The 14,246-nt window shown below is 42.8% G+C and overlaps 1 protein-coding gene across 2 annotated transcripts in view; it reads left to right on the top strand.

Annotated features, from left to right (window-relative positions):
- The first annotated feature begins 1,411 nt into the window (after positions 1 to 1,411).
- The window catches only part of ENTREP1 (endosomal transmembrane epsin interactor 1), a 29,513-nt gene continuing 16,678 nt past the window's right edge, over positions 1,412 to 14,246 (top strand). For both annotated transcript variants that reach the window (XM_080972757.1, XM_080972756.1), the window contains exons 1-6: positions 1,412 to 1,778; positions 5,112 to 5,168; positions 7,163 to 7,273; positions 8,990 to 9,118; positions 10,000 to 10,107; positions 10,228 to 10,361. In XM_080972757.1, coding sequence (XP_080828883.1) covers positions 1,437 to 1,778; positions 5,112 to 5,168; positions 7,163 to 7,273; positions 8,990 to 9,118; positions 10,000 to 10,107; positions 10,228 to 10,361 — 881 coding nt within the window. In that variant the 5' untranslated portion in view covers positions 1,412 to 1,436. The remainder of the gene's footprint in view (positions 1,779 to 5,111; positions 5,169 to 7,162; positions 7,274 to 8,989; positions 9,119 to 9,999; positions 10,108 to 10,227; positions 10,362 to 14,246) is intronic.

The following is a 14,246-nucleotide window of genomic DNA, read 5'->3' as shown; positions in this document are numbered from 1 at the left end:
AAATAAGAGGAATAGCAGTTGGTGAAAAAAATCTAAGTTAAGAGCCTTTGCAGATGATGTTATGATTACAACAGAAAATCCTCTACAATGCACACCTAGAATATTGGAATGTATAAACGAATATGGCAGATTAGCAGGATTCAAATTAAATTACGGGAAAACCAAAATATTAGTGAAAAATATGGAAGAAAAAGATAAAGTGAAATTACAAGAAATTACAGGATTGGAACGTAAAAAGAAAATAAGGTATCTTGGAATAAATTTAACAACAAATACTATGGATTTAAGTAATGAGAACTATGGGAAAACATGGAGTGAAATAAAAAAATATTTGCAAGTATGGGGGAAATTAAATCTTTCCTTACTAGGGAAAATATCGGTAATAAAGATGAACATACTACCAAGGATGATGTTTTATTTCAAAGTATCCCAGTACTAGGAGGAGAGAAATGTTTTAATAATTGGAACAGAGATTTGGCCAAATTCGTGTGGTCAGTCTGCGGGATTGAGTGTGGGTATGTAGGAATATTTTCAAGGATTGTGTGAAATGTATGTTTGTATATTCGTAACGTATGTATTAATGCTGAATTATTTTAATAATAAAAATTAATTTAAAAAAAGAAAGAAAATGATGTACTAGTTGTATTTGACTCCTTCTAAGTTGGCAAAAATGTATAGGACAAGTACCTTCTGGAAATGTAAAGAAAAAGAAGGTACCTTTTATGACATGGTGGACATGTAAGGTAATAAAAGCATTCTGGGAAATGATATATAATGAGTTGGGGGAAAAATGTTTAAAATAACTTTTATTAAAAAGACACCAGAAGCTTTTTTATTCGGAATTGTAGGTGCCAATATTCCAAAGGAGCAGGAAAGCCTTTGAATGTATGTGAGGACAGCCACGGGGATGTTACTGGCAGATGGAAAGAAGGCGGGAAAGAGAGGCGCCGGATTCGGCTGAAATGGCAAAACTGACGGAAAGGTCAGGCAAGAAGGCCCGAACTTCCAAGAAGGGATGGGGGAAATTTATAATATATCTGGGAGATCCCTGTAAACAGATTGAAATTTTAGAAGGATTACAGTAACACTTGTAAAGTGGCAGATTTTACACGGCGGCCGCCAGGCTAATTCTCGCTAATCGGTGGCAAGGGGAGACCACGCCCCCAGAGGCTCGCTCCCGACGGGGCTGGGCGGCAACTCGGAAGCCGCGCGCGCGAGGGCGCGCATCTGGGCGGAGCCACCGGCCAAGCTCTCCGGCGCCGCGGCCTCGCCCCGCCCCCTTGTCCGCGCCCTTCCTCCCGCCGCAGCTCCAGGACCCTCCGCCAGGGGGCGCCCGCGGAGGCGGGGAGGCGCGCCTGCGGGGCGAGCGCGGAGGGGCGGGGCCTGGCCTCCTGGCGCGCCTTAAAGGGGCCGCTGCGGCCACGCACTTGTTGCCCATGTCTCTGCCGGTGGTGCTGCCGGGCTCGTGCTGCCCGCTGGCCCGGCTCTCGGCGGCGCCCGAGGCGCCCAGACCCGCCGCCCCGCCGCCGCCCTGGTCCCGCTCCGGGTGGCCTGGGCCGCGCTCGGCCGCGCTCTCCCCCGGCGGGGCCTGTCGCTGGGCGGGGAGGCCGCCGCCGCCGCCGCCTCGGCCGGGGCTGCTGCCGGCGCGCCCTCTGCTGTCTCTGGGGCTGCTGCAGCTGATCCTGGGCGGCTGCCTGGTGGCGCTCAGCTTCGGGGCGCTGTCCCTCAGCAGCTCCCCGCAAGTGAAGAACTCCTGCCCCTTCTGGGCCGGCTCCTCGGTAAGTGCCCCGCCCCGGGCCGGGCAAAGGCCTGCTCTTGACAGGCCCCTCCGAGGCGAGCTTCCTTTGCTGACCCCGATGGAGTGCTCGCCCTCCGATGGCAGGAGCGCCCGGCCCTGAGCGAGAGGCAGCTCGGGGGGTCGGGCGCCTCTGTGAGAACTCCCGATTACTGTTGATGTCAAATCTGCAAGATTCGGTTGCGCCTATTTACCTATGCATGTATTAATATGATACATTCCATGAACCTTCCTCGTGTGGAGAACAGTTGATTTGTTTTGTAAATATCACTTGATAAATATCATTTATCATATGACATTTGATCCCATGCACAAGGCACAATAATAATTCTTATTGGTTTCCATGGAATTTGTTTTTCTATGTGCTGCATCTCCCTGCCTCTGAGGGTTGCAAAGTATGTTAACTTTCAGAACTGAAGATACAGTACTCCCATATGTAATGTATCTTCAGTGCTCAAGGAAAATAATGGGAACCTCATTATTGCCTCCAAAGTTTTCCGGGTTATGCATCTCTGTTTATTTAAATAATAACTTAAATATTATTTTAAAAATATAACCATTTTTGTACCTGCTGATTATGAAGTGCCTGGTTATGTGCTGGCTATGCACATGGCACACTCCGGCCCACAGGCGTCTGCGGGACCGTGAATTGGCCCAAGCCACAAAAACTTTGCCAACCCCTGGGGTAGAGCATGTGCTCAGCATGCAGAGAGTCTCAGGTTTAAAACGCATCATCTCCTTGTGGGGATGAAAAACCCTGCCTGATACCCCGGAGAAGCACTTCCAGACAGTGTGGACAATACGCACCAATGGTCTGACCCACTGCAAGGCATTTTAAGTTTTGGGCATCTTGTATTATCTGAACACAAGAGCAACTGTTCTTCATGCTATTAAAAAACACCAAAGGCACGCAATTAATAAGATAAAATTGGGGCACCTAGCCCCCTTTTTTTGTAACCAGAGAGCTAAAACTTTGCAGAGCATCATTTCAGGCTCTAGTCATAAATTTGGGTTAATGCAAGGCATTTTTAGATATATTTTTATTTTTGTGGAGTGTTAGTAAACACAAGTGCCTGTTCTTGCAGAGATAGCAGAGTTGGGGAAGGTGGGGGGAGTGTGGAGTCAGTATCCTATCAAAGACCTTCAAAGCAGGTGATTGATGCTATGTGAATGCAGCAGTCTATAGCTGCTTATATGCAGGTGGGTCAGTTGCTCATTGATAAGGGTTAGTCTCAGGAGGTGAGGCTTTGGCTTGGAACAGAGGGGAAAGTTCTAATTTCTTGTCCACCTCTAGACCAGAAGAGGTAGAAAATGAAAGTTTTTTGGAAAATTTTGATATTATGTCTCATCATACAGCTCAGGACCAGGGTAGTCTCTTATACACCCAGGAGATTACTGCGGTCTGTAGGAAAGTTTCACTTGCAGATTCCAAGGTTCTCAGGAGCAGGGCTGTTATTATTATCATTATTAGCGTGGCTGCCCCTGTTCTATGGAACAACATTCCTGTTGAGATATGTCAGACACTCAGTTTCTGGTAACAATTGAGGAAGGTCACAACCAAAGAAGATATCTTATGCACATAACCTTGGTCAAATGAGAAACATGTACAAATGGGTGCTGTGTATTTAGTGTGGTGTGTCACCTCATGCAGCAGTTGGTTTTAAGAACAGGCCATGTGGTCAAATATGTTGATAAAGGAAGAGCAGAAGGATAAGCAGGGACCTGGGCTGCCCTTGCCCAGATGATGGACATCATTGCTGATGTTATGGCTCCAGGCCTGCAATTGTCCCATCTGTATAGTTATTTTATTCTGTTCTGATGTTAAACCACCAGTTGTGGGGGTCTGTGATTTGAATACTGATGCTTTGTTCCATATTAGATGTTCGTTTTGTAGCTGATGGCTTTTAGTATCTTTTTTGATAACCAAGAAGAAAAAAGTGAAAATTTAAAAGTTCTCAAATTTATGCAAGTTTATGATTCATATATGAAAGTAGAGATTTCAAGTTCTGCTTATATCATCTAGAAAGCAAGCATTAGTTTGTCACCACTTCCTTGTCTCATTGGTTTTAAAAATTGATTTCAAGAGAATGTAAGTGCAACTAACTTAATTTTAATATGGATAACAAAATTGATTTGAAAATCAGTACAGCACAGATGGCAGAATTTATCATTGAACCACACTCCTCTTTTCCCCTTTTCTTTCTATTGTAACACTAATGTCTCAACAAATGAAACTGATCTGTAGAAAATGTAACTTGAAAAAAGAGACATTGGACATACTTTTGTAAACCAAGAAATCTTTAATAAAAATATGGTGTTTGTTTTTATTAAAAAAACCTACACTGATAGAGAAGTTTTCTCTTTGTGAGCATGAGACTTATAGAAAATTGTGCAAAATCAATAACAAACAAAAATGACTAATAATGTAAAGTGTAAAAAGCATAAAGAACATAAAGGCCTGTTAAAGATAAAATTCTCTAAAAGTTTGCCAGTCCACCACCTGTTTTTGCTTCCTAGCTAAAAGCATTCCGTGATAGAATTAGATGAACATCCTTTTAAGTTTAATTTTAAATTTAAATTTTAAATGTGTGTTTTAATCTCTGCTTGGAAATGGATCTTTTTTTTTTTTTTTTTTACATGTATATGCTTACTCAACTGAAGAGCAAAAGAAATAGTGGAACAAATTTTGGTTCTATTAGCAAAGCAGGAAAATTGGCATCCTACGTTCAGCACTGAAACTGCTTTTCTGTATTTTACTAGTACAGTCATACCTCGGGTTGAATGCGCTTTGGGATGAGCGCGTTCGAGTTGCGCTCCGCGGCAACTCGGAAGTAATGGATCATGTTACTTCCGGGTTTCACCGCTTGCGCATGCGCAGATACTCAAAATGACGTGCGCAGAAGCGCCGAAACGTGACCCGTGCGGACACGGGTTACGTTTGCTTCTAGATGTGAACGGGGCTCCGGAACGGATCCCGTTCGCATCTAGAGGTACCACTGTAGAGCTTAAAATGTGTGGAATACCCTTGAAATTAAAGGGAACAGTGGGAGTCCTCTACTGTCCCCATTCCTCTTCAATAGACAATCCAGGTGTGAAGAGTTGTGTGTTTGGGAGGGTGCACACGTGTGTTACAGGCAGCACACTGGATTGATCATATATGTATTCCTATTGTGACCCAGTCAGTGGGTCCTGAGCTCCTACCTTTTTAATCAGAATTTTGTCAGTGCTCTTTTAGCGCTTCACAGTTAGAGCTATTCAACATGCATGGGTGATGAACTCTCACTTCTTAATAACTATTTGTTTTTTATTGTTCCAGGTAATTTTATCGGGAATTATAGGATTAACCACATGGAAGAGACCAATGATACTTCTGGTATATGTTCTGGTTTGGTTATAGCACAATAATTTATTGTCCAACTCATGCTGTTCTATAGAAATTGTGTGGGTGAAATATTGAATCCACTTACTTGTGAGTAGTGTCAAGAAGATTATTTGCAATAAGAACAAAACCCTCTTGAATTAATTAGAAAAGAAAGATCTCTACACAGTAGATCAATACTTTCTGCACTAAGAAAGGCAAACTGACAGAAAACCCTATCTGTATCCAATGTTATACATTATATTAGTCTGGTAATTTTTAGATAAGCATGAAATATACTTGAAAACAAATTACCGTATTTTTCGCTCTATAGGACGCACTTTTTCCCCTCCAAAAATGAAGGGGAAATGTGTGTGCGTCCTATGGAGCGAATGCAGGCTCCCTGACTTCAGCGATAGCAACGCGAAGCCTCCGAAGCCTGTGCTCTAGAGGCTTCGCGTTGCTTCCGCTGAAGCCAGGAGAGTCTGCTCTTTGAAGCTGGCGGTGGGGGAAAGCAGCACTTCTCCCCACCACCAGCCCCACAGGTTCAGGGGGGCAGCGGGAAGGTGCGTGACGCCTTAGTGCTGCTCCCCGACCCCGCTTTGAGGCTGGCGGTGGGGGAAAGCAGCGCTTCCTCCCCACTGCCAGCCCCACATGCTCGGTTGAAAAGCCCGCAGGAGCCACGCACTCTTTAAAAGGTACGCGGCTCCTGTGGGCTTTTGTGGGAGATGGGGGAATTCCCCCACCTCCCGCAAAAGCATGCAAAAGCCGCGCCCACAGGAGGGAGAAGGGACTAACTCGGCCAGTCAGTCCCTTCTCCCTCCTTGGGGAAAAGCCCCCAAGAGCGGCTCGCTCTTTAAAGGGTGCGCGGCTTTTGCGGGCTTTTCTACGAGGTGGGGGAATTCCCCCACCTCCCGCAATAGCGGGAGAAGGACTGGGAGAAGTGCACAGGCTGCGTGCAGACTGCCCGCTGCTCTTAGAGCTGGGGGGGGGAATCATATTTCCCCCCTTGATTTCCTCATCTGAAAACTAGGTGCGCCCTATAGCCCGAAAAATACAGTATCTATTTTTCAGGGTTTAAGCCCTGCAAGAAGTTTGTGTTTCATTTAATATTGACTAGTATGTTTTCTTATTATATTCTTTTTCTACTGTATAATGCCATAGTTTTCTGTGTTTTCCGTATATAAGATGTCCCCATGTATAAGATGACCCCTATTTTTTTGAACCCAAAATTAAGAAATCAATATTTTTAAACATCAAACAGAACAACTTTGATTTTTTATTAAATATTCAAAGCACCGCACCGGAGATCGCCCAGTGCACATTTAAATGCCAACTAAATGGAATTCCCCCCCCCCATCATTAATTGGTACCTATCTGGATCAGAGGGCAGGCATAGCTGGGACTAATGTCTTTATTTCCTCCATCCAGAGATCTTTGTGATAATAAAGGAGGCATAATCTGTTTAATAGACTGTGTAATTTTTCCTATTGAGAGTATCTGCAAAATAAATGTGGGTTATGTCAAGAATATATTCTATACTATATTTGGTAGTAGAGGAGAAAGTAAAGTGTAATTTGAATCTGTCAAATTTGCCTGTGCCTTTGCTGGAATATGCTGTTTTCAGTTCAGTGTTTGTACTATAAAGCGGCTTCATCAGCTTTCTTTCCCATATTGCAATGTGATCATTAGATACTTCTTCAGATTTCATAATATTGAATCCAGTGAAAAATAATGTAACAGATTGAAATATCAAATTCTGCAAGCAGTATTTAGAAGTTTCTATACCAGCCTGTCAAGTTTATGATTGCTTATAAGTGATAGAATATAACTGAATATGTAGGAATATGTTTCAAATGGCAAATCTTTTGGTGGACAATGAATTTAGCACAGTATTTTAAAACCTAAGGCATAGATGGCAAAGGTAACATGCAGGACAGTGTGTTTTGATAGTGTTTACGTAGAATGCCAAGCAGCTTAAAATTCTTGTATTTTTTGTTTTGTTTTAGGTTAACCTGTTTGTTTTGCTTTCTGTCATTTGTGTTCTCTTGAACCTGGCTGGATTCATCCTGGGATGCCAAGGTGCTCAATTTGTATCCAGTCTCCCTAGATGTGATCTGGTGAGGAGACAATTTACCTGATTGTGTCTGAAGCATGACTGTAGATGACTGTGCTTGTCATATAAAGCTTTACCGTGCCAGGAGACTTAGAAGTGCAAGCATTGTATATACAAACTATAAAGCAAACTATACCTCCCTCCAATACTAACTAAGGCTGCAGTCCTAAGTTTGTTTTCTCAGAAGTAAGAAGTCAATTTAGTTAACAGGGCTTACTGCCAGGTAAGTGGAGTTCGGATTGCAGTCTAATTATATTCTATTATGTTTTGCTCTCTTAACAAAAAAGTGGCTTAGAAAAGGAATAACAGTAACCATATTATCAAATAATAAACGGATTAATTCGTGGATCTATAGATTATCTGTGTTCAGATACCAAGTCTGTACTCCTATTTCCATAAGCCTTTGGCTTACTTGCTTAGTCCTTATCTCCCTGAGCATAAAAATACTGTACGCATTATACAAAACATGGAGAATACTAAAAATAACATACCTATTGGTCTTCAGCCCCTAAATTATTTGGATCACAGTAGATGTCCAATACATTGGTACTGAGGATGTTGATACAAAGCTTTCTCAAAGAGGAGAAGGGATGATCTGAAGGAACCACATTTGGTGTCCATTTGGGGCCAAATAATCCTAATTTATAGTCTAATGGAAGAATGCCTCAGCATGCTTTATATTTTGCTAAAGCTGGCAAAGAACACTGGCAAGCTATGATTTGAGCAGTTGCTTTGAACAAGGATTGGCTTTCAGTTCTGGTTTGAATATAATGGCAGTTTAGGATTATATCAGACCAGGAAGCACTAAGTCCTTCATGAGAGGAGAAGAAGGGGGAGCTCTTCTATTGTTTATTTGGACTTAAGAGTTATAGGAGGGTGGTGCTTCTTAACCACATGCCCAGCTCAGGGGCTGATGGCATACCCTCCGACATTCTCTGATGAAAATAGGGACGTCCTAAGGGAAAGTGGGACGTTCTGGGACCACATCAGAAACTGGGATGGCTTCTGTAAATCTGGGAATGTCCCTGAAAAATAGGGACACTTGGAGGGTCTGTGATGGACCCCAGCACCTTTGGTCGGTGAGAGCAGTGGGGATACCCTGGATGTGGTTCACATCCTAAGTGGACTCCTTAACATTAGTCTACCCCATCTGACTCTGTGCCTACAGCAAACCTACGTTCATCTGTAAACAATAAAGTTGTGGCCAAATTTGAACCCAGTGTATGTTTTCTGTTTTATTTGCTGTTCATACACCCTTCTATACGGGACGCAGGTGGCGCTGTCGGTCCCAGCTCCTGCCAACCTAGCAGTTCGTAAGCACGTCAAAGTGCAAATAGATAAATAGGTACCGCTCCAGCGGGAAGGTATACGGTGTTTCCGTGCGCTGTTCTGGTTCGCCAGAAGCGGCTTAGTCATGCTGGCCACATGACCCGGAAGCTGTACGCCGGCTCCCTCGGCCAGTAAAGCGAGATGAGCGCCGCAACCCCAGAGTCGGCCACGACTGGACCTAATGGTCAGGGGTCCCTTTACACCCTACAGACCTTACACCCTTCTATGGCCTCAGTGCAACTGGGCCCACAATTTTTCCTCAAGCAATACATTTATTAGAGTCGGAAATTGCTTTATGGATTTTAATTCTTCTGTACTTCGCTTTTGCATTCAGTGCAGTATTTTTCAATTTACTGATTCAAATTTCTCTTTACTTTTCACAATATTGAAGGCTGATGTGGGTGAAAGTAAGTTTTGTTTCTGTTGTGAAGAATTTCTGCCAGAAAAATGCACAGAGAAAGATAATGCGCTGAAGCTGTATCCTGTCCAACCATGTGGTGCAGTTCACCTTCTACTCAAGGTAAGTTGCCATGTGACATGGACTGCATTGGCAAAGAATAAACTGCAAGAAAAATGCACTTTGGCATCATGTTGTAATTTCATAAAGAACCCATTGCTCAGAATGAAAGAGGAGGTTAACTTATAAATTCTTGGCCTATAGAATGAGATAGCCCTTGAAAGTCGTAAGACACCTTACTTCTAGGGTATAGACGCAATCTACAAAGCAGTGGTTGCCGTTATGATATAAGCAGCTTGTCCGTAGTAGTTATGGATTTTGGAATAGTTATGGATCTTTTTTAACACAGAGTGATCCCATTATCCTAGTATGGGCATCCCCCCCCCCCCCCATTTATGCATGTTCAATTCCTGTGCAGCTGTGCGTATGTGTGGTCCCAGAATCCTGGAAGTTGGGGCAGAGACGCAAAGAGCTCCTCAGCAAAGACCCGCTCTGTGGCTCGCAAGGAGACGCTCCCTGGAGCCTGGAGTGGATATCCTCTTGGAGCTCTGGGAGGGTCTCTGGGCAAGCCAGAGGCGTGCTGAGGCTGCTCAACTTGACACAAGGAAAAGTTTTCCTGTGCGTCAGGTGAGCGGCCTCAGCGAGCTTCTGGCTTCCTTAAATTTCCTGAAAAGAAATGCAGGCGACTTCCCATTTTACACAATTTCAGTGAGGTGTGCAACAGCTTGGAACGTAACCCCCGTGTAAATGGAGAGACACCTGTGTTTCAGGGAGTGGAATGTAGCAAAACCTGATGCAATTAAAATGTTTCCATTTTGTTTCGGTGTGCTTTATCGAAAAAGTCCACATTTTAAAATGATGCCTATTGTCATCTGTTCTGTTGGCTCACCTTTGCATACCTTTCTTATTTTTGTAGTCTTTTTTTCCTTTTTGTCGCACTACAGAAAGTTCTTTTTGCTCTCTGTGCTCTGAATGCCTTGACCACTACTGTATGCCTAGTAGCTGCTGCCCTACGTTATCTGCAGATATTTGCCACAAGAAGATCCTGCATAGTAAGTGAGTGCAGGGCACAGTTTTGTTTTCTAAAAGTGCAGAAGGAAGTCAGTCTTCCATGAATTCTGCTTGTGGTTTCAGTGCAGAAGTCTTTACAAAACAAACATTTATCTTGTCAGGAAGAGCCCCATGTTTATGTGGAAGAAGCTGAAGAACAAGGCCACGCTTCTGATCCAGAAGATTTTGTGCCACCAGTACCACCTCCCTCATATTTTGCTACATTTTACTCTTGTACGCCTAGGATCAATCGCAGGTAAAATGCTGAAACTCAACTTTCCCTGGATATTCTGGTTCACCAATAACTGATTTAAGCAACAGCCTTATTGCCACTTTCATTGAAATCATGATTTACATGTAACTTCTCGCACAAGTGGTACCTGCAGTAATTTTTGACTGACTTCAGATTATAATTTTGTGGTTTTCATGTAAAAACTTCTTGACACTTGTTTCTGGATAAAAGATATATAGTGATTTGTTGAAATTTGATATTATAAAGCTGCTGCCTTGAGCCACCATAAAAACTGATTGCTAGACTCCCAACTGCTTCAGCACAGAAACTCTCTGAAATAGCTTAGAGAAGGGTGAATTGATTTTAAATTTTAAAAATTCCATTTATACCGTAGATATTTCTAAATAAGGTGCATATGAATTGATTTTTCTAAGCATTAAAGCCTATTGATCAGGCTGGTGCTGCCCTTCGGCAGAGTGAGGCAGCTGCCTCAGGCAGGAGAAGCTAGGCGGAGCTTGGCGCGCTGCCTGCCTTGCACCTCTTCAGCTAGCTTGCTGTCCTCAGGTGTGGTGAAGGATGCTATTTCATTGCCCGTGTTGAAATAAGAGTCAGCAGCCAGGTTGGTTTCTGTATGTGGAATAAAAATGCTGGTCTAAACTATTTGCCTCCAACCTATTTCAAAATAAAAAAGGAATATAAAGCTTTATTGGCTGTGGAAAAAAGGCAGTTTGAACACAACTCTTGGTCTCTGGTATTGAATGCTTCGCTAAATAATGAAGTTAAACTTTTTTGCCAACTGGTTTCTGGTATGCTCAGAAGTAACTCCCCAGCCCCTAACTGCGCTATTCCAGCCCATGTACGGGAGAACCATTATAAAACAATATTTACTGACAATATGAATTTCCCTCCCACCATATGTGACGATTATTTTGCAGAGTTGACAAAGCTCTCACTTTGGAGGCCAGTTACAGCAAAAGAAATCTGTGCGTTAAAGGACAATCTAATGTGCCCTCAAATTATAGGCCAGTTAGTCTCCTTTCTATAATGGGAAAGCTTTATGCTTGTTTCCTCTCTGACAACTTTTTAAAATTATAATATATAATGTCTGAGGCCCAGGCTCCCTTTCATGATAACCTTTCAACATCAGATCACTGCCTCGTGATGTTCCACTTAGCAGAGAAATACACAAGACCTCTGCAGTGAAAACTATCTGTTGCCTTTATGGATTTGAAATCTGCTTTCGACTCTGTTTCCAGATTGAAACTATGGACCAAATTACATCTGTTACTGCAGGATAAATGACTCTTCTTTTTTTTTTTTTAAATGATATTTATTTACAAATTCAAAATAAGAAACAAAAAAACAAAAACAGAAACACACCACACACATTTAAAAACATTTAAAAACAAATCCATTATTCTCAACTCCTCAACTGTCATTACCCTCTTTCCTTGACCACCTCCTCCCCCCCTTCCTTGTATCCTATTTGTTAATTGTCACAGCAAATCCTTTCCATATTTCATAATATTCTGTCATTACATTACCTTAAACTATTTTAATCTTATCTTACTATAAAAAAACCTTGAGACTTAAAACTTAAATCTTATTTTTACCAACTTCTCATAACCATAATATTTTTGCATAATTTTTTAAACATTTTTACTAAAGCCAAGTAATTTCATTCCAACATTTTTCTAACATTCATCAATTTTATAAAACAGTCCTAGTAGTGAAAAAGAGAAATAAAAACAAATCCAATCTTCATCCAGCGTCCCTTCCTCCTGGTCCCGGGTTTTGTCAGTCCTTATTATCCCATCGATCTGGCGCATTAACCTGGTAATCTTATATCCGAGGCCCTTAAGTCCCTTCCATGTCCCTTCCGCGGCTCTTCTTCATATTTATAGCTGTATTTTCCTTTGTCTCCTGCTCCTTTCACTCGTGGGAACTCCAACTTAGCAATATTTTTGACCCTTCTCGACAGATCAGCCCCTTTTCCATAATCGACACTAAATTCCATGTGATATTTAAAAACATGTTTCAGAATCCCTCCAAAATTAAGAGCCCCCACAATCCCAAACATCTCACAGCCCATTGCCAGACTTGAAAAGTCCAAACATCCCTGCATAGGAGGGTCTATCCAACCCCCCATTTCCAAACCAAACCAAACTTTTTCTTTCCAAATCTGGCTTTTTCCAAGTTCATTTGTCAAATCCGAAAGCTCATATTCCTGTAGGGCCTGTTCTGTCAGGACACACTCCTGATTTAATTCCTGGGTGGGCTCCACATATTTTCCCACTGCCTGTTCAAAATTTCCCACTGCTTGTTCAAAATTTCTAATCGAATCAGCCATCAAATTCGTCTTCTCATGTAACTGTTCCAGTAGGGCATTTGTTTTATAGAAAGCACACAACAGAGCTTCTGAATACATTGTCCTGCAAGGTCAGATGTCTGTTCCCACGATTGTAATCTGTAACAGGTGCCAGCTCCCCGGAGTTGGTTACAGTTTCACAGTCTCCCTCTAGGGGGAAAACTTCTGTTTAATCTTTCTTTTAAAAACAAGTCTAGCAACAGAGTTTCCTTTTTTCAGATATTTTGTCAATATTTGTTCCTTTAAGGTGCGAAAGGAAACAATGGAATCACAATGTTCCTCTTCTTTTAGCTATCTGTCAAAAGCGCTTATTTCTGGTCAATGAGCTTCAAACGTCAGTCCTGACACCCCGCTCCAGGATCAGGACGGTGGAAAGTTACTTTACTTTAAACTCACTTCTGCAGGTTTAAACAGTCCAGAAAAGATCCCCCTTCTACTCCTGCTGCCGAAGGGGGGTTCAACAATTTTAAATGATGAAAGCCAATCCTTTAGAGGCGATTTTCTGAGCTCTAGTTTACATTGTCTTTGCTTTATTCTGTCTACAAAGAAACGGAAGGCTGACTTCCTGTTTAGACCTTCCCGTTTCAGTACCAAATTGAAGTAAAATTTTTAAGTCCAATTCCTTTCTGCTCGCAAGTCCTTATTTAAAGTCCAATTGTTCAAAGTTTAAGTACTCACGGGTGCTTATTTTAGAAGCCAATTTGTCCCAGGAAAAAGGCAGCGCTCTCCGGCAACAGCTGTGCGGCTTCGCTCCACGGAAGAAGCAGTTGACTCACAGCACCGCGCCACTTCCCCCTCTTCGCTTTGGAGCCCGTTAGTGGGTTCCTTTGCGGGTTGGGGGGGGCGCTAAGGGTGCCCGCCGAGTCCCATGGTCACAGGCTTCATCCGCCTGTGATTTTTAAAAGGGTCCCCGCTTCGCCGTAGCGGAAAAGACCCGTTTCGCGGGGAGCTAGTCCCTCCAATTCAGAGGGAGTCCACCATTGCCAATGGCGCCACCCCAGAAGTCCGGATAAATGACTCTTCTTCCTATTAAAGTTCTGTACAGTGAAATCAAATTTCAGGTTAGATGTGGTTTGCAGGGCCAACTTTTGGACTGGATTGAGTTGGCTAGGGGAGTGAGACAGGGCTGTATTTTGGCCCCCGCATTGTTTAGCCTTGTACTAAATGATTTAGAGCAAAGTCTAATGGACCCAGATGGTCATCTCCCAAAAATAGGAACCAGAAAGACCCCTCTTTTGCTAAATGCAGGCGATGCATCCATCCTCTCTCGTTTCAGACCTGGCTTGAAATACCAACTAAGAAAGTTCTCAGATTACTGTTCTGTAAACAGGTTATCCATCAACTCTGAGAATTCCAAAATTTTGGTCCTCGAGAAAAGATATGCCCCTTGTAAATGGGTATAGATAGCCATAACCTAGAGCAGACTAAATGCTTCCGGTACCTAGGGCTGTTGTTTCACCACACAAAGTCCTGGAATTGCCACTGGCAGACTATCTGTCAGAAGGTGGAGATGAGAAAATTTGCTATACTCTGTTTCTTTT

Source organism: Podarcis pityusensis (genome assembly GCF_964106645.2).
Source record: "Podarcis pityusensis genome assembly, chromosome: 11".
Classification (NCBI taxonomy): Eukaryota; Metazoa; Chordata; class Lepidosauria; order Squamata; family Lacertidae; genus Podarcis; species Podarcis pityusensis.
Note: the sequence above shows the minus strand (reverse complement) of the source record. Positions and strands in the feature narration are given on the sequence as shown.